General features: G+C 39.9%; 1 protein-coding gene and 1 pseudogene across 2 annotated transcripts in view; one reads left to right on the forward strand and one right to left on the reverse strand.

The window, feature by feature from the left end:
- Nucleotides 1-11911, reverse strand: part of LOC143632236 (U11/U12 small nuclear ribonucleoprotein 59 kDa protein-like) — a 30288-nt gene extending 18377 nt beyond the window's left edge. Inside the window, exon 1 of the mRNA XM_077100801.1 lies at nt 11766-11911. Coding sequence (XP_076956916.1) covers nt 11766-11911 — 146 coding nt within the window. The remainder of the gene's footprint in view (nt 1-11765) is intronic.
- A 5828-nt stretch (nt 11912-17739) lies between these two features.
- LOC143632220 (delta(8)-fatty-acid desaturase-like) lies at nt 17740-21622 on the forward strand (annotated as a pseudogene). Its single transcript, XR_013153491.1, has 3 exons — nt 17740-17862; nt 20143-21515; nt 21559-21622. The product of XR_013153491.1 is annotated as a delta(8)-fatty-acid desaturase-like (transcript).
- Nucleotides 21623-21666: the final 44 nt, after the last annotated feature.

The following is a 21666-nucleotide window of genomic DNA, read 5'->3' on the forward strand; positions in this document are numbered from 1 at the left end:
CTAAGTTGGTGGTATCCTGACCGTAGATCTATCTTCGAATAATAACTGGATCCCTGCAACTGGTCAAATAAGTCGTCAATCCTCGGTAAAGGGTACCGATTCTTGACTGTCAGCTTGTTCAGCTCCCTGTAGTCAATACACATTCTGAACGAACCATCCTTCTTCTTTACAAACAGTACTGGAGCTCCCCAAGGTGAGAAACTTGGGCGAATGAAACCCTTATCCAATAGTTCCTGTAACTGATTGGATAGTTCTTGCATCTCAGATGGAGCTAATCGATAAGGCGCTCGTGCTACTGGCGCAGCTCCTGGGACCAAATCGATGCGAAATTCGACTTGTCGCGGCGGCGGTAATCCGGGCAGATCTTCAGGAAAAACTTCTGGAAATTCGCGCACTACCGGTAAGTCTTCAATTCTTCGCTCATCTTTCTTCTCTACTACATGCGCCAGGAAGGCGTAGCACCCTTTCCTTAGGCACTTACGCGCCTTTAGGCACGAAATCAGTTTCGTCGCAACTCTGTAAGGCCCCGAACCCGGTAGCCCTACTTTAGCGTCGGATTTACTCATAAACACAGTTCTTCAATCAGAGTTTATTAAAACTTTTCGCGGAATATAAAACATCAATCATTTGTTACAAAACGTTAAACTTTTTCTTTGATACCATAACACAAAACTTTATATTTAAAACATCTTTACTTCTTTCTTCAGATGCCAGCCGTTCAATCCATGCCGTGTGTCGTCCTCATGCTAACTCTGTAATCAGCTCACCTGCGTGCATACTAAAAGTCAGCTACGCTGAGTGAGTTCTAGTTAATCGAACGCCATACAATACATACACATACATACATATCCGTAGATACATATCCATACTTCACTAGTTACCCTTCTGTTCTACATACGCACTTACTACCATACATACACACATATTTATAACCACTAACCTCAGTCTACCGTGAGTACGTTCATAGTCCGCCGTCTATACCTGTACTCAAGGTCGTGAACACGTAAAAGGTCCGCGGTCCTTACCTATGTTCACCCTTTATGGTACGTGCAAGGTCCGCAGTCCTTCCCTATACCATCCTACATCCACAACACGTACAAGGTCCACAGTCCTCCCCTATGTTGCAACCTAAACCATAGCACGTACGAGGTCCGCAGTCCTCCCCTATGCTACCACAATACAACTACAGCACGTATAAGGTCCACAGTCCTTTCCTATGCTGATGCCTATCTATAATACGTATAAGGTCCGCAGTCCTTAACTACGTTGTCGTCTATTATCTGTAACGCGTATAAGGCCCACCGTCCCTATCTACGTTTACGTCTATCATCTACTTTACGTATAAGGCCCGCAGTCCTTAACTACGTTTACATCTATCATCTACTTTACGTATAAGGCCCGCAGTCCTTAACTACGCCATCACCAGCCGAGTCTATGTCCGACAAAAGCTAGAGGGATTTGCCATCCTAACTTACTATGTCGAACGTAGAACTCACATACCATTCGTGTAACTGCATACACCTACTTCACATATACAATAATTACATCATAGCATAAGAACACCCTAGGCGTTCTTTACATCATTCATTTAACAACCATACCTCTTGTCGATACGTGCAATATCCGAAGATCGTTCACGCCCCGACAAGTATTCATTTGTAATGTTCATACATCTTCGATGTATAATATTCGTACCTTTATTTTTGACCTGACAGTACGCGCAATATCCGAAGATCGTTCGCGTACCGACAAGCAACCATTCATATCCATCACATATATCACATATGGCATACACTTATCACTTAGGATAAATGTATTAACAACACATCGAGTATGCACACAGCCCCGAAAACATAACACATAAATGGGGCTAGAAACTCACCTGAATACTGTTACGCTCTCCGTTAATAGTTATTCCCCTCTTGAGCTGCGCACGGCTAACTGTATAATATTTACACGTATCAATTAGCTACTACTACTTATGTTGCGTTTCTATCTTTATATGACCCACAACGAACGGGGGTCCGGGGGCAGCGCCCCTGGTAGCGGGGTTCTAGGGGCGGCAGCCCCTAGCGGGGTCCAAGGGGCAGAGCCCCTGGCTGGGGTTAAGCTGCCAGGTCAGCTTGGAAAAATTTTATTTTCGATAACTGCCTTAACACATTTTCCATTAGGTTTTAATTTATTTTATAGACGAACTTCGCTTCAGGCGAAGTTAAACCTTAGGCGAACTTGGAAACAGCTTGGTTCTGGCTTGATTCGATCGAATAGGAACACGTTCGATCGAATAGGAACACGTTCGATCGAATACATCACGTTCGATCGAATAGGAACACGTTCGATCAAACAGGAACGTTCGATCGAATACATCACGTTCGATCGAATAGGAACACGTTCGATCAAACAGGAACACGTTCGATCGAATAGGAACACGTTCGATCGAATACAACACTCATTTGATCGAATACAAAACTCATTCGATCGAATGAGTTGGAGACCATTCGGTTGCTTCCCTATTCGGTCGACTGGACTTGTTCGATCTACGCATTCGATCGAATGGACTGATTCGATCGACTGGTTCGATCGAATGAGTCTGATTCGACTCCTTCAAGCTGGGCGACGGAGAAACCCACGGGTTTTCCAGATTTTCCAGATTTTTGACCCAAAATCGAAGTTTTTGACATGGAAATGCTCGGGATTGAAAGGGCTATCGATTCCTAGTACTTTTAAACACAAAAGCTTGCATTTTGACACCAAAACAAGGCGGTTTTTGACCCGAAAACTCAAGTTACGAAAATGGGAGTTTTTGCTCGATTTGAGGTCGGAAATGGTTATGAAAACGGATGATTTTCGAGGGGGACTTACCAAAAACGATTAGGAACAAGATTGTGGACTCGGATTTGTGATTTGAGAACTTTCTCTCTCTAGCTTCTCTCTCTAGAAATGAGAGTGTTTGGGTGGGTGTAAGTGAAGGAAGATGGTGAAAATGGTGGAAGTGTCAAGAACTTTCGTTTATATACTACGGGTTTGGTTAGGCTCGGGTTGGCTTCCTACGGGTCGAGACAGGCCGAGTTCATAAAATAACTAAGCCCAAGACCCGTTCCTTACTCGACATTAAATAACTAAAACGTGAAATTACTAAACATAACTTTCTTTTATTTATCAATATAAAAATTTTAGGATGTTACAAGTCTTCCCTCCTTAAAGAGGTTTCGTCCCCGAAACCTAACTTATTCCCTATAAAAGGAAAACTTCTTACATTTACACGTTTTATAGAAATGCCTTCGCTTTCTGAGTTACCCTTCCTACTTCCGACTTTACAGCCATCGAATGGTGGTCATGTGTTTTAGCTATTTAAGGTAGCTTGTCCATGAGACCCTCGATGCACCAAGACTCATCTCATCCTTCTAAGGGTTTCGATTAGTACTTTTAACACTATTGTCTAAAACAACATTTCACCATAACATAATAATCATTCTTAACCAAACTCAAAATAATTACACGCCACAGATAAACCTAAGTTTTTAGACCTTAACACAAAACAAGTTCTTAAGCAAATGTAATTTAATAAAACCATTGCATGAGCAATTATTCCTTCATCAGGTGTTCCTCTCTGCAGTTTCCCAAAGTCTTCATCCTTTCGCACCTACCGCCCCTGATTCCTTGCAATCCCTAGCCATGTGGTCAGCTTTTCCGCATTTGAAGCACTTTGGACGATCAGGGCATTCTCGAGAATAATGCCCACTCTTTCCACACCGATAGCACCTGTCTGTCCCAGTCTTGCATTCTCCCAGGTGTACTTGCCCACACGTCTTACATGCATCCTTGTTCCCAACCTTGGCCTTCCTCTCATCAGTTGTTGTCACCATCTCGCCAGACCGCTTAGCAGAGGTAGCCCATTTCTTCTCCTTCTTTTCCCCCACCACCACATCGTCCTCAGCCAGGTCAGCATAAACCACTTCTGCAAGTTCAACAGCAGAGTCAAAAGTAGCAGGTTTATTTGCCCTGACCAACATGCGGACTTTTTGTGGCAATCCCCTCACATAACATTTGATTCTTTTGACCTCATTGTCAACCATATCAGGCACCAATCTAGATAGTCGGCTGAATTCAGTAGTATACTCACGATGCGTCATCATACCGGCCTTCAAATTCAGGAACTTCATCTCCGTCCTTTCAACCTCTGCATCTGCACAGAACTTCTTCATCACCAACTCTTTCAGATCGTCCCATCTCAACGCCTTGATCTCATCCCTAGTCTTTCTCTGCTCCACACTTTCCCACCAATACATAGCTTCTTCCACAAATGACTGAGTAGCATAACCCACAGCTTGGTCGGGAAGGCATTCGCTAATGCGGATAACCTTGTCCATAGTGGTTATCCATTGGAGAGTAGCGATTGCGTCTCCCAACCCAGTCAGCTTCGGCGGGTCGCATCCTTTGAAGGACTTATAGTTGCACCCACCTTGTCCTCTTCTCCTATCATCGACTTTCACAGACTTATCCTCGCTCGAGGCCCCTCTTTCTCCTTCCCCAACCTCCTTACCATCACCCCCTGCCCCTTCAGCAGTTCGCTCACGGCTTCCAGCAGATCCTTCGGGATTCAGGTTCTTCACAGCAGCAACTACAGCTTGAACAATGGCTGCTTGAACTGCAGGGCTAAGTTGAACTTCTTCATTGTTGTTCTGGTCTCCTCCAGCTGCGCTTCCTTCATCTTCGGTGTGGGAAGCTTCTTCTACCGAGGGTTGCCGGACAAGACGAGGCCTGCCACGACGTCCTGTGCGACCCCCAGTTCCCACCAATTCTCCAGCTCCAGCCATCCGTATTCTAAAAGGGAAAAACACAAACATCATCACTCAAGGAACTATTTAGTACAAGGATAGTAAGGCTAACAGGTAATAACAGTGGCCAGTTGTGATTAGCTGATCACGTTACCTTCCGTGTCCTATACACTTCCCTTTATGAGTCTATTTGTGCTGGTTCTACTTAAGCAGTTTTGTCAAATCAAACAATCAATTATTCCTATCCCTGACGTTCACGTATCTTTTCTTTCTCATTAACATATATCATTTAATCATACACTTTACCTTTACTGATCTTGCTTGAGCGACACATGGCATTCTTGAACTGGCATCTTCTTTCTTTCTCATTTTAAATCTCATTCTCTGTTCGAGTCTAAGCATGTAGGATGCTTAAATCTCTCGAACTTATGCTCTGATACCAACTTGTAAGGCCCCGAACCCGGTAGCCCTACTTTAGCGTCGGATTTACTCATAAACACAGTTCTTCAATCAGAGTTTATTAAAACTTTTCGCGGAATATAAAACATCAATCATTTGTTACAAAACGTTAAACTTTTTCTTTGATACCATAACACAAAACTTTATATTTAAAACATCTTTACTTCTTTCTTCAGATGCCAGCCGTTCAATCCATGCCGTGTGTCGTCCTCATGCTAACTCTGTAATCAGCTCACCTGCGTGCATACTAAAAGTCAGCTACGCTGAGTGAGTTCTAGTTAATCGAACGCCATACAATACATACACATACATACATATCCGTAGATACATATCCATACTTCACTAGTTACCCTTCTGTTCTACATACGCACTTACTACCATACATACACACATATTTATAACCACTAACCTCAGTCTACCGTGAGTACGTTCATAGTCCGCCGTCTATACCTGTACTCAAGGTCGTGAACACGTAAAAGGTCCGCGGTCCTTACCTATGTTCACCCTTTATGGTACGTGCAAGGTCCGCAGTCCTTCCCTATACCATCCTACATCCACAACACGTACAAGGTCCACAGTCCTCCCCTATGTTGCAACCTAAACCATAGCACGTACGAGGTCCGCAGTCCTCCCCTATGCTACCACAATACAACTACAGCACGTATAAGGTCCACAGTCCTTTCCTATGCTGATGCCTATCTATAATACGTATAAGGTCCGCAGTCCTTAACTACGTTGTCGTCTATTATCTGTAACGCGTATAAGGCCCACCGTCCCTATCTACGTTTACGTCTATCATCTACTTTACGTATAAGGCCCGCAGTCCTTAACTACGTTTACATCTATCATCTACTTTACGTATAAGGCCCGCAGTCCTTAACTACGCCATCACCAGCCGAGTCTATGTCCGACAAAAGCTAGAGGGATTTGCCATCCTAACTTACTATGTCGAACGTAGAACTCACATACCATTCGTGTAACTGCATACACCTACTTCACATATACAATAATTACATCATAGCATAAGAACACCCTAGGCGTTCTTTACATCATTCATTTAACAACCATACCTCTTGTCGATACGTGCAATATCCGAAGATCGTTCACGCCCCGACAAGTATTCATTTGTAATGTTCATACATCTTCGATGTATAATATTCGTACCTTTATTTTTGACCTGACAGTACGCGCAATATCCGAAGATCGTTCGCGTACCGACAAGCAACCATTCATATCCATCACATATATCACATATGGCATACACTTATCACTTAGGATAAATGTATTAACAACACATCGAGTATGCACACAGCCCCGAAAACATAACACATAAATGGGGCTAGAAACTCACCTGAATACTGTTACGCTCTCCGTTAATAGTTATTCCCCTCTTGAGCTGCGCACGGCTAACTGTATAATATTTACACGTATCAATTAGCTACTACTACTTATGTTGCGTTTCTATCTTTATATGACCCACAACGAACGGGGGTCCGGGGGCAGCGCCCCTGGTAGCGGGGTTCTAGGGGCGGCAGCCCCTAGCGGGGTCCAAGGGGCAGAGCCCCTGGCTGGGGTTAAGCTGCCAGGTCAGCTTGGAAAAATTTTATTTTCGATAACTGCCTTAACACATTTTCCATTAGGTTTTAATTTATTTTATAGACGAACTTCGCTTCAGGCGAAGTTAAACCTTAGGCGAACTTGGAAACAGCTTGGTTCTGGCTTGATTCGATCGAATAGGAACACGTTCGATCGAATAGGAACACGTTCGATCGAATACATCACGTTCGATCGAATAGGAACACGTTCGATCAAACAGGAACGTTCGATCGAATACATCACGTTCGATCGAATAGGAACACGTTCGATCAAACAGGAACACGTTCGATCGAATAGGAACACGTTCGATCGAATACAACACTCATTTGATCGAATACAAAACTCATTCGATCGAATGAGTTGGAGACCATTCGGTTGCTTCCCTATTCGGTCGACTGGACTTGTTCGATCTACGCATTCGATCGAATGGACTGATTCGATCGACTGGTTCGATCGAATGAGTCTGATTCGACTCCTTCAAGCTGGGCGACGGAGAAACCCACGGGTTTTCCAGATTTTCCAGATTTTTGACCCAAAATCGAAGTTTTTGACATGGAAATGCTCGGGATTGAAAGGGCTATCGATTCCTAGTACTTTTAAACACAAAAGCTTGCATTTTGACACCAAAACAAGGCGGTTTTTGACCCGAAAACTCAAGTTACGAAAATGGGAGTTTTTGCTCGATTTGAGGTCGGAAATGGTTATGAAAACGGATGATTTTCGAGGGGGACTTACCAAAAACGATTAGGAACAAGATTGTGGACTCGGATTTGTGATTTGAGAACTTTCTCTCTCTAGCTTCTCTCTCTAGAAATGAGAGTGTTTGGGTGGGTGTAAGTGAAGGAAGATGGTGAAAATGGTGGAAGTGTCAAGAACTTTCGTTTATATACTACGGGTTTGGTTAGGCTCGGGTTGGCTTCCTACGGGTCGAGACAGGCCGAGTTCATAAAATAACTAAGCCCAAGACCCGTTCCTTACTCGACATTAAATAACTAAAACGTGAAATTACTAAACATAACTTTCTTTTATTTATCAATATAAAAATTTTAGGATGTTACAAACTCCCTTTCTTTCCCCTTGGATCATCAAAGTTTCTCCGTTCAACAGTGGAATCCGAACCTGCTTCTCATGACAAACAATCTCCGCGAGATTCTCGACCAACCAATCCATACCTACCACAATATCGAAACTTCCCAAATCTATTGGCAACAAGTTTATATTGAACTCATGACCTCCCATGACTAATACACATTGCTCAGTCCTTTCATTCGCGCATAACTGCCTACCATTGGCTAGTTCTATAGTATAAGGTTTGTCTAGCCTACTGGTCGCTAAGCCCAGGGAGTTTTTAAACTCATGGGGTATAAAACTTAGGTCAGCGCCAGTATCAAATAAGACAGATGCATAATGACCGTTAAGCAAAAACGTACCGGTTACCACATTCGGCTCTTCCTTTGCTTCACCCGCGCCGATCACAAAAGCTCTCCCGCGAGCTTGGTTTCCTTTCTGTGGGCAATCCCGACTGAAGTGTCCAGGCTTCCCGCATGCGTAGCAGCTGTCGCTCGATCCAGCTTCTCTGATGCGACAATTCATCGCCTTGTGTCCTGGTCTGCCACATTTGGCGCATTCGATTTTTGCGCTTTCACCCTCGTGGTGATACTTGCATTTGCTGCACCATGGGCGAGGCCCGCTGTATCCTTTTCTTGATGGTTCCGCGGCTTGAATCGCGTAAACCCTTGTGCTTTCCTGCTTCTTGGGCGGTGGCTGTTTGAAGTCTGACCCTCGGTGGGAGTTCCATTTCCTCTTGGAGTCGGAGGTTCGCTGCTCGTTCAAGCGGGTGGTCAACATACCCGCACGAACCGTATCCCTTGTAAGGGTGATGGCTCGCGCAACCGCCTCGTCAAAGGTCGGAGGTGCGGCGGCGTTGAGCGGGACTCTAACGACAGGAGGTAACCCAAAGATGTACCTCTCGATTTTCTTTTCTTCTGTGTTTGCCATGTCTGGCACCAGCTGGCAAAGCTCGTTGAAACGATTGGTGTAGGCATCGATATCCGTTCCTACCATGGTGTGGTTCCAGAATTCTTGTTGCAAGCTCTGAATTTCTGCGCGAGAGCAGAACTTTCTCATCATCATTTCTTTCAATTCTTCCCAGGTCTTGTGAAGAGCAACTTCTCGCCCCAAAGTCTTTACTTGGAGCTTCCACCAAGACGAAGCTGCTTCTTGGAACATGCAGGTCGCGTAAAGGACCTTCTGGTTTTCACTACATCCGCTGATGGAGAGAACGGTCTCCATCTTGTCAATCCAATTGTAGAGCCCAATGGCTCCTTCGGTGCCTTTGAACGGCCAAGGCCTACAGGCCATGAATGTTTTATAGGAGCATCCTTTGTTCAAGGCTCCGGATTCGGGTTCTGGGGTCTCGTTCTCTTGGCGACCCTGACTAGATTCGGCCTTGCTGGCCTCATGCGTTGCAATCGCCTGCGCGATTATTTCTGCGAGCTCCTCGGGTGTCATGGTAATTCCCTTGGCTCTGGTTGGAGGCATTCTTTTCATAAAAAGAAAATATAACAAACTTAGCGCATGTACTCAGAGCACATAATGTTCTTATCTCTAGACAGTGACCCGTGTTCCTAAGTGCGTGTGTGATTTTTCTTTTGAACATATTCTTTTGAAAATATTTCATGCGATTCCCCAAAGGTTATAGTCTAGGTTAAAAACTTCTTTTCCTAGTTCGCTATAACCAGTGCTCTGATACCAATCTGTCACACCCGGCCCTGAGCGGCGGAAACAGCCGGGCGCGCGCGAGTGGGGATTGATAATTAAGCACGGGCCATTGCAAAACATTCAAAGATTTTCATTGCGCATGAAATGTTTAATACAAATGACATTGTTTAAGATTACATAAAAACATCCAAGTATAAAAACTGTTGAAGATTTCCACGCCATATCCCCTTGCGCGGCGGGTACAACCACGCGCATCGAAGGGATAGAACTAAAATCTTCCAAAAAGCTTGTTTTAGATGTTCAGCGTGTGGTGCTCTAAGTGTGACTCCATGCGCTACCTAGTTATCTCCTGAAAGACACGTAAAAACATTTGAATCAGTATAAACTGAGTGAGTTCACAAGTTTTAGTAACTTGATAAAATCATTCTGAAACATTTCTGGCAACATCATTAACATCTGCTTGGTAAAATCGTATTAACACAATTCTGACAATATTCTGATAAAAATCGTTCCGCGGGTTACGCGTGAACAAATTCTGGATATGGTGCTCGTCTATGTAAGTGGCGCAGCCACTACGAGCTAAAATAACGTAAAACCGTCCCGCGAGTTACGCGCAGACGTTTCTGGAAATCTATGCTCGTCTATGCAAAGAGGCATTGCCCCTACGAGCTAAGGATACTGTCCCGCGGGTTACGCGCGAACAATTCTGAGAAACTGTGCTCGTCCATGCAAAGAGGCATTGCCCCTACGAGCTAAGGATACCGTCCCGCGGGTTACGCGCAGACGTTGTGCCGGAAAACAAGGCGCTCGTCCATGCAAAGAGGCGCGACCCCTACGAGCGGGCTCAACCCCATAGTACTGCCCCATGCCAGGCACTCGTCCATGCAAAGAGGTGCGACCCCTACGAGTGGGCGGATCAAACCAGCAGTCCCTACCCTTAGAGTTCCAATGGTAAAGTGATTACTTACTCGAGTTCTAGCGCACATACAATGAAAACCTTAGATAACCGTTTGCATTGCCCATCATGCAACATAACTTAAAACACATAATCGCTTGCATAGCTTGTAAGTATACCATGATAAAACATTATTTAAGTACGTGTCCCTCGCCCCGAAAGCAATTTAAAAACAGTGAAAACAGTGAAAATAGGGGCTGTGAGACTCACCTGAGGTTCTTGTTAAGGGATTAATCGAGATTCGGGTTTTCTTGGTGTTGGCCTCGGAATCGAAGGTCTAGTAACAAGATTGGAGCTGGAAACAACGGATGCTTGGGAAAGGATTAGTGCAAGTTTGTAGTTCTTTGAAGTGTGTTTTGGGTGATAATTTAGGCTACAAATTTATAGGCAAGCTCAAGGGAACACAATCCCTTGCTTTAGGGGATTAAAATCTTTTCATATCTAAATGTAATGATGATAAAGTATGGAAGTTATTATTATTTACTTAAGAGTGGAGTGGTGGATAAAAGATTTTGATTTGATTTGGACAGAACATGCAGATCTGGGGTTGGTGAGAATAGGGTGGCTGACAGTTGACTTTTCATGTTACAGTGTGCTTTTTCAGGTACTTTTGTCAGTGTTCAGTAAAAAGTGGAAAAAATCTCTGAAACACGCTACTGTTTCCTTTCGGGCGGGAGTAATCTCCTTAACTGGAGAATAGACCAAGTGTTCTGCGCGTATAACTTGGTGCGCATAGCTTTCTGCGTATAGGACATGTCTTTGCTGCGGGTAGGTGCGTAACCTTCTCGCAGTTAGGGACGTTTGAGTTTCATTTGTAGATTCTCCAGGTGGTCTTGGTATTTCAACATAGTGATCAGTCATGTTGAAGTCAATTCCATCTTGGAGCTTCAGACAAACTAGCTCTCAACGTTCCCGCCATGCGGGTAGGTTAGTTCCCTTCCGCACGCGCATAAACGATGTAGGATGCACCCGCCTTAGCATCATGCGGGATGGTCAACCCATAGACAACATAATGTTTAAGTTACATGAAAACATAAAGCCAAATCATTCACGCATGGCGCATATAACATATGCTCACGCTGGTTCTTAACATGGTGCGCTCGCGCAGGTTGCACATAACAACTGCACGCGCTGACTAACATGGCGCGCTCGCGCAGGGCGCACATAACATATGCACGCGCTTAATATTTACAATCACCTAATTATTAGGTTGATTACTTAGCTTATGGGTTTGGGAAATTACCGGTTGTCACAACCAACAATATGCTGAATCATGTTCATGGTCCTCATCAATACCACCGACGCCGTCTTCCTCCTCCGGAACATAGCACAGTCCGCCTCTATTTCTAATGTCGCCGCTTTCATCAAAAGTGAATGATGCATCTGGCAAAGCTGAAGGCATATACTTGACAATAGATAAAACATCAATTGAAGTAACCCAAGAAATTTACAATCAAAGTGCTATTTTTTTATTTGTTGATTAGCTTTGTTGTGTTGTTCTTACAGATTGCATGGATGACTAGGGTTTAAATTATGGTCAATTATATCAAACATTCATTCAAAGTTTGGTAATCTACACATATATATTTAAGTTTTTACAATAAGAATTAGCTACAACCCAGAAGTCGATAAAGCATGTATCTAAGTGTTTACAATGTCCTAGTGTTGTACTGTTACAGAGATTACTTCAAAGTTGGTTTTGAAGTTAAAGAGGATTCAAGGTCCTATTGTATAAAGAGTCTTCTACGGGTGACACGCATGCTAATAAGAGTTCATTTTAGATAGAAGTGGCAAATTTTCCTATGCATAGGTTATTTGTAAAAAGTTGCTGTTAAACCGGAGTCCAAAGTTTGTATAACAAAAATTTTAAGCATGAAGAATAAGTTGTCCATAATTTTCAACCTATTTGATCCGTTTTGTTTTAACTACGTCGTTTTTCTGATAAAAATATGTTTGATATAAGTGGTAAAATGAACCGGTGGAGTTGACCTGAAAGACTTTTTGTTCAAACTTCATGTATTCTTTAAATAATTGTAGTTAAAAAGAATCCAATGTGAGTTATGCGTAGTTTTGCCTATCTTTCTCCCTTGCTGTGCTGCCAAGATGATCTATAATTGGTAAATTGTAGCATCATAAACATTTCATTAACTACTGTGGTGTAACATACAAGGTTGATGAATTTTAACAATCGTCTTCAGCGCTTAGATAGCTTAACTTTTGGCCTGGCATACTACAACCCGGCGTAACGCACGGGTCTACCATTCTAGTAATAATAACAAAAAGCATATTCTTTCATATGAAATCAATATGTCTTTTGGAACATGTTTGCGATTGAGTTTGAAAAATGTTTATTGACTTATTAGTATTTTCAAAAGCCAATAAATTAAAATGTGTTTGGCAATCATAAAAAAATCTTTTTTATTTTAACTATCTGAAAGGGTTAAAAAACAGTTTTTCAAAATCCCCAAATTCTTACATTTCAAAATGGCTTTTTGAAAAAGCCAATAAGTATTTTTCAAACTCAACCCCAAACATGCTCAATCGGTTAAGATTAAGTAGGCAACAATTTCGTAATTAATTGAAATTTACTAATGACGGGAAGGGGTGCATGAAAAACATCATCCACCCTTAAGAAGGTAACAATCTCGTTTTAGTTAAATATCTAATAACATATGTGACAAACGATGCATTTTATACCCATTTAATTGTTCTTATAACATGAAATGTTCAAATCTCTATACTCACATGCCCTGCAGCCCTACGCGTTAACATAGTACGTTTAGACCCTTTTACGCGGACTGTTCGACAGGAAGTTCGTTTATGTTCGCCCGTTTAATGTTTTGGTTACTATGTTAAGTGTTAAGTATTTTTGGATATCATGTGGTGTAATTCCAAATTTATGATTATTCTTTGTGAATTAATAGGTAATCGTTTATGTTTGTTTGTCCATTAATATTCATTAGTGTTCGTTTGTCCATTAGTGTCGTTTAAAATGACAACGAGCGGACACAAACGGACATGGACAAACTCATTTCTTAATGAACTGACACAAACACAAATTTTCATTCGGTAGATTGTTCGTGAGCCGCCCGTTTACTCAATTCCTTAATGAATGGACACGGATACGAATTTTCGTTCAATGGAGTGTTCGTGAACCATTCGTTTATCTGACAAAAGTTTAATGAATGAATATAGACAAGATCTCGTCCAGTTCAATTCGGTCCGCTTTCAGCCCTGCCTACAAATACTAGGCGGCGAAGGATACGGTTCGAGTGGATAATGTCATATATTGGAACTAAAATATTAACATATATAAATGATTCATGATATATGTCAAATCACGAGTGTGACCAGTCATTTGAAGATGCTAACAAGAAGGTTTTGCTTAGTCATGATGTTAGAAAAAGTAATGCACACTTAGTCCGTCGCAAACCATCACAATCCGTCGCGATGAAATTCATCTTAAAAAATTTCTCTCCCATGACTGAGAAATAAAATGTACACGCGTTAACTAATATTCAGGAACAGCGTCCATTAAACAATCACATTTTTTGTAGATATTTATTCGATATTTTAATATTTTATTATATTAAAGTATTATTATGGATCATGTATTTAAATACTTTAAATACTTTGTTAATGTTATCATTATATGTTCAAGTGGATCATTAATATATATCAAGGCATGATTAGCATAGTCAATTCATAAAGATCTACAATTACAAGCACTATAGGTAACATTATGAGGTCTCTAACGAATATTATTTTTCAGTAAATTCACGTTTAACTTAACCCGATTGCTTCATGACCCAAACTCGAGGGTGATGTCTACAATTAGTTTTGCTGTTTAATCACTTATCGGTGTGTTCGTATTCAAATTCAGTTTAACTCAATCCAACTTGTATATTTTAGTTCATGTATAGTTTAACGATTTGCATTTTAGTCCCTCAAAAAGTAAGGAATTTGAGTTTGAACACCCATGCCTAGTATTGCCAAAATAATTATTCCTTAACGGAGTGCTACAATGACACCCATTGCTTTACTTAGTTAGGTAGTCATTGCTCCGTTATACCCCTAGCTAAGCAAAGGGAAGTTTCCCATTAAATAACAAAAAGGACTTTGGAATAAAACAAAAAATATTAAAAGTTTAAGATTCTGTAACTGATTTATTCGTAAGTTAGTTGCAAGCTGCATATGCTTATATTTTAAATTGTTGTAAACCTTAAAGTATGTCAGCTTGAATCCTGAGCTCATCCGGGTTTTCATCCTACCGTGTGTTACGTCAGAGAGTTCTACTCTTGTGGTGCCACGATGGCTGTCAAGTGGCAGTCGGCGGTATGGTTTCCCGGGAGAACGCCCAAGCCAGACTCTGAAGCTAGCGTGGGCCCGGTTAAGAAAACATTGTCTGGCCAGAGTGGGGCATCGGGGCTCTCTAAATTTGAAGGGTATGGTAGCCTAAATATAAGAAAGTCGCCGTTCTAAAAAAAGATGAACTTATATACACTAATTTAAATAGGTCTTGACAAAGGTTGAACCAAGGGAGGCTTTTCGAAAAAGTATAAAAAAACAAAAAACGAAAAAGTGAGATGAACCCTCTAAATTGTAATCGGCTAAAAATAAAATGTTATTTTTCTCAAAAGAAAACGTGTATTTGATGAAGGAAAACATTATTTGTAATTGGTAACTTAACTTTATGTTATACGTAAATAAAAAGCAATACGGGCACTTTTTAAGAACAAGATAAAAGTGTTTCGTAAAGAGAAAATGAGTTTTTTTTTATATTTAAGAAAAATGTTTATGTCAAATCAATAAATTTTGTTTTCGTCATCTTTGTGTCATCTTTGTCGCAAGAAATATATCAATTTAATTTAACACCTTATGAAAAGTATGGAAATCAATTGCTATACAAGTAGCTCAAGGATTTTTCACAATTAAAAATAGTACTTGCATACTTATAAAGTTTACTCGGAAAAATTTCGACATATTTTTACATAAAGTAGTAATTGGTTTAAAAGAATTATTATTTAATTGCATCATTAAGAAAATATATATAGTCAGTGAAAGTAATGTGTATATAATTTTAATAAATAGAGAAATAAGTTTTTAGATAGCCAGAAATAATGTTGGTAGCATGTAAGGTGTTTTTAACCAGAAAAATGTGTTTTGTGGGTATGTAGAATCCCCACAAAGAGGGAAAAAATAATGTAACACATGGGTGGTACCTGGCCTGAAACTCCACTTGCGTCTACGCCTAAAGGTCCATATGTTTAGATAAGGAGGGTCACCTCCCATTATCAAAGAATATAGTTATAGAGTTTTGGAATAAAATAAAAACCTATTTAAATTGAAAAAACTTTAAAAACTTATTTTTAATTATATGTTTTTAATTAAAATTTAAAACTTATGATTTACAATTAAAATTAATAAAAAATATAAAAACAAAGTTACATTTTCTCTCTTTTAAAAAATATGTTAAAGGTTTAAAAAAAATGTAAAAATTACGGAACAATTTTTTTCCGATGTTTTATATTAAATGTAACAGCATATATTACATATGTAAAAAAAACGATGTTGCATAGGTATTTTTACGAGTTTTCTCAACTTAAAAGAGTTTTTATTCTATACATACCCTAAATAAGTGATCCTAGAGCATAAGAATTCATATACACCATCATCGTGTTTAGACGTAATGACTCTGAATTAAAATACGACTTCACAACTAAACAGGCTCCAAAAAAAAGTAATTCATGAATGAATGATTTTCTTAGTAGTTTCCACTCGAGCAAATAAAAAACAATGAGTTGTTTCTTTCTTTCTTTTTAAACAGGCAATATTTGTTTGTACTAGAAGACAAATGACAGATGTTACATAATCCATGTTTATCTTCAAAGTTTTGTTTCTAGTAGGATAGATTTTGAACTTTTGCTATTCAAAAGGGTATTACCGTGACTTTGTTGTTCGTTTATATTTCACTTTATTGTAATTGTTTATCGGATAAACTCACAAATTTAAAGTTAAAAAAGGTGAGGGAGAATACTTATAAATAAAGGGCACTATTAGTGACAGGTTATCCACGAGTTGAGTCAGGGTGAGTTCAAGCTTGAACTCGATATTAAACGAGGCAGCTTAGCTTGAGCTTGATGTTAAATGAGCCAAGCCATAACCCGAGCTTGGTTCGAGCTCGACTCGGTTACAAAAATGAGTTCGGGTCATTTCAAATCAATTTTTTTTAGCTAGTTTTATCCTAGCTACGAGGCATGCGCTTTTTGATTCTTAGTTTTTATTATCATTTTTTAAGAACGACGACTTTCTTGTGTTTTAGGCTAGCACACTCCCAAATTAGAGAGTCTTGTCGCTCCACTCTGGCCAGACTATGTTTTCTTAATCGGACCCACGCTAGTTTCAGAGTTTGACTTTGACATTCCCCGCGAAACCATATCGTCAGCTTCCACTTGACAGTCGGTGTGCCACCAAAGAGCAGAACTCTCTTGCGTAACACACGGTGGGACTAAAACTCAGATGGGCTAGGGATTCAGACTGACAATCTTGCACAAGGCTTAACTCAAATCCTTCATTGTCATAATCAACCAAAAGTGACATAAATAGAGACCAAACTTGGTCTGCACTGGAAAACCCAAACCTTTTTACCACTAGGTCATAAGTGATGGATTAGTGTTTATTACCATTTACAATTTTATATACATGCTTCAGAAAATAATAATAAATATAATTAGTTTTGAAATACGCAGATATACTAGAAAACCCTTATAATCCCCACTTGAGATCTCCAGCAGAGACTCAAGTATGATCCCTACTTTTGCTACTTTGGATGAATATTGGCAACGAATAATTTAAGCTGGGCCCTGTGAGGTTGTCAGTTCAAATCTCGAGCCCACCCGGGTTTTTGTCCCACAGTGTGTTATGCCAGAGAGTGCTGCTCTTGTGGTGGCACAACGTCAACGACTGTCAAGTGACAACCGGCGGTGTAGTTTTCTGGGAAACACTCATGCTAACTTTGAAGGTTCCGGCTAAAACAATATTGTCTAGCCAGAGTAGGGTAACGGATATCTCATAGAATAAAAAGAAAGTCGGTTGTTTCGAAAGAGAAAAAAAACACTACATGACGTCGTCAATTCAACTCACGCGGACCGTCCCATGCCACCCATTGATTTCTTCTCCCTCCTCCTATATAATATTCGCCATTCTACCGTTACGCTTCAAAATATCCTGAGATTCTCACCAACATTTTCTCTCTCCGTCGCCGGACATTTCCGTTTTCCGGCGTTCAGGCGAGGATTTGAATGGCGTGTGAAGATCCCGCGATGGTTTCTCCCTCCATTTCCGTCCTTGAAGGTTAATTTAATATTTATTTGCTTTTACTCATCATACATGCGTGTTTCCTTTATTTTATTCACACGGATTAGCATGTTAATTTGTGATGTTATATTCCGATTTAACCGTCTCGGAATCGTGATTTTTGCAATGCCGGTGTATTGAGCATGAAAACCTAATTAGAATTAAACGATGCTCCTCTGTTTTCGTTATATATATGTTGTGAATTTGAGAACCAGTTGTTGCTAGACTCTGTATCGGTTTGGATCAGGATCTGAGATTTAATCTTAATCGGATTGCCTAAAATATTGTTTTCAGCTCCAATCTGGATCGGATCTCTTGTTTTTCCCCTAATTTGGAGCTAATATACATACCTCTATTTGATCCTATCAAAAATGCTAAAATATGTAGATTAGGCATTTATTATAGCTGAATTGATTCTGCATTTATAGACATTAATTATAGAGATCTGATTTTTAATAGTATGCATTACTTATAAGCATTGGTTATAGAGATCTGATTTAACAATGCAACTAGGCCAGTTGGTGGTAATATATGTCATGAACCGCAGTAGGGGTAACGAGCCGAGGTCGACTTACTTTGACTTACAAGAGCTCGAGCTCAGCTTGTGACTCATTTTTTCAAGCACAAGCTTAACTCATTTTGTTATTTCTTTGTTAAGTTATATACATTTTTAATTATTTTTATATATTTTGAGAAAAACTTTAATGAAGCTAAGCTTAGCTCGAGCTCGTGTGAACTGCCTTAAAAGAGCCAAAGGTCGGCTCGAGCTTGGCTGTACAATGTGAAATTATTATACGACAATGTGAAATTATTATACGAATCTAAAGAGTTAAACTTAAAAATACACTAGGCTCGTTCAACGAGCCTAAACTATCTTTCTATTCAAGGCTCAAGCTCGGGCTCGTTAACTAAACAAGCTTTATTTGAAGCTTGGACTCGGCTTCGGCTCAATAAGGTTTGGCTCGTCTTGAACTTTTTATCGATTCAATCTCAAGTAGTTCACGATTTCTTATCAGAATTTGATACGATGCATATATTAGTTAGTTGAATTGAAGGGGTAATCGAGTGCTTTAGGACCATGAATCCATGATGGAAGGAATCAAGTAGTCATGCTTAAAAAGTTAACCCCTAGAAAACTTCGTCTGAAATAGTCATTTTCAAAGCTTTGCCTTTGTTGTCTTCCTATTTGTTTACTAATTTATTTTCCCGGCTTACAGTTTTCCAACTTCAAAAATATCTAATGCCGTCTGGTTTATAGGATATGCACATGTCTAACATGACTCCACGATTCCTTGTCTGCATCATATTTTTAGTAATATATTATCTTCTTTGTTCATTATTTTATGCACTAAAGTATTATACTTTTGTCTTGGCGTTTAATCAGTCCCATGGGTCTATAAGACATACCTCTTTTCTTGACTTTTGTATCATCTGTCATACTTATATAAGTAATATATATTTTAAATAAATAAAGGGAAAAACAAGTTTTGACTAAATATTATTAAAGCTGCCATTGGTATTATACTATTATTATTATAAACTACAAATTTGAAACGATGGATCGTGTTTATTCTTATTTTATTATTTTAGTTTCAATTATCTCTTTTATATACTATAAAAAATATATCTCTCTAACTCATTTAATTTTTATTAACTACATTTTTCTTTAATAACTTGCGTTTGTTAACTTTTTTAAAAAACTACGTAACGGTTGTTATTGATTTTTTTTTTCTCTCAACATTGCAATAAATATTATTAAATAAAAAACAGAGTTGCATCTGAAAAAATCTTTCTTTGAGCACGTGTAACGTGACGAACTTAATTGATACCGACTGAACAACATCGGTGACGATATCACAATAATTGGAACTGGTATCAATATTAGTTTTTATGCTTTTCAATAGATGTTTTGGGTTACAGGATACAACTTTTGTGTAATCAAACAGTTGCAAATAAACCTTTTATATTTGTAATACACATAATTTTTTATGCAACTGATACTGCATGAACATTGATACCGTTACCTGCATTCGTTTATGTTGACAATCGAGTATGTTGCCATATTTTTCAGTATATTTTCATTAATGGTTATGTTTGTAACTTTTATGTGTTTAGGTTTAATACTATTGTAAACATTATTTGATGTTTTGCGCCTATATGGAATGCGACTGTTTTTTCTTTAACTAATAGTCGTTAACTATTCATGGAATTATTAATTTTACCGTTACACATATTTTTGTTCTTGCTTATACTGATTTGTATGCCACTTTTTTTCAGAGTTGAATCCAATGGCTGACAAAAAGAAGTACATAACATCAGAAGAGTTGAAAAAACATAACAAACCTAGTGATCTATGGATCTCAATTCAGGGCAAAGTTTACAACGTTACAGATTGGGCTAAAGAGCACCCGGGTGGCGATATCCCATTACTAAACCTCGCGGGTCAAGACGTAACCGACGCGTTTATCGCGTTTCATCCCGGTACCCGCGTGGAAACACCTAGACAAACTCTTCACCGGGTACCACTTAAAAGATTATCAAGTTTCAGAAGTTTCTAGAGACTACCGGAAACTCGCTTCCGAGTTTGCCAAAGCCGGAATGTTCGATAAAAAAGGTCATGGCGTGATTTACTCGCTTTGTTTCGTGTCATTACTGCTTTCTGCGTGTGTGTACGGTGTATTATGTTCCGAAAGCTTCTGGGTTCATATACTTTCGGGGGCGATATTGGGATTAGCGTGGATGCAGATCGCGTATTTGGGTCATGATGCGGGTCATTACCAAATGATGGCGACCCGTGGGTGGAATAAATTTGCGGGTATATTTATCGGGAATTGTATAACCGGTATCAGTATCGCATGGTGGAAATGGACGCATAATGCGCATCACATTGCGTGTAACAGTCTCGATTATGATCCCGATCTCCAACATTTACCAATGTTAGCGGTCTCGTCGAAGCTTTTCAACTCGTTGACTTCGGTTTTCTACGGTAGACAGTTGACTTTTGACCCGTTAGCCCGTTTCTTCGTTAGCTACCAACATTACTCGTATTACCCGATCATGTGTGTGGCCCGAGTCAATCTTTACTTACAAACAATATTATTACTCATTTCAAACCGAAAGATTCCTGACCGAGGCTTAAACATACTCGGAACATTAATCTTTTGGACTTGGTTTCCGTTACTCGTTTCCCAATTACCAAACTGGCCCGAACGCATCGCATTTGTGCTCGTTAGCTTCTGTGTTACCGGTATCCAACACATTCAGTTTACCTTAAACCATTTTGCAGCTAACGTTTACGTGGGCCCGCCAAAGGGAAACGATTGGTTCGAGAAACAAACGAGTGGGACGATTGACATCGCGTGTTCTTCTTACATGGACTGGTTCTTTGGTGGTTTACAGTTTCAGTTGGAACATCATTTATTTCCTAGGTTGCCACGGTGTCATTTGAGGTCCATATCTCCAATTGTTCAGGAGCTTTGCAAGAAGCATAACTTACCTTATCTTAGTCTGTCGTTTTATGATGCGAATGTTATGACGCTTAAGACACTTAGGACCGCAGCTCTACAGGCACGTGATGTTACGAACTCGAACCCACAGAATCTGGTTTGGGAAGCTTTTAACACTCATGGGTGAGTGAGTGTTTTTTTGTTGTAGCGAAACGATGGCGTTTGATTCGGCTTTTTGTTTTTGGAGTTGTAAATTTGTTTTGGTGTTTTGTATTTGAAGACAGTCTATAATTATATTTATTGCTTTACCAGCATTTCAAATCAATCATGAATTATTATAGATTTGACGGCTAAT

Source organism: Bidens hawaiensis, unplaced genomic scaffold, assembly GCF_021521415.1.
Source record: "Bidens hawaiensis isolate Kalapana, Puna unplaced genomic scaffold, B.hawaiensis_p1.1 tig00006386_1, whole genome shotgun sequence".
In the NCBI taxonomy this organism is placed as follows: Eukaryota; Viridiplantae; Streptophyta; class Magnoliopsida; order Asterales; family Asteraceae; genus Bidens; species Bidens hawaiensis.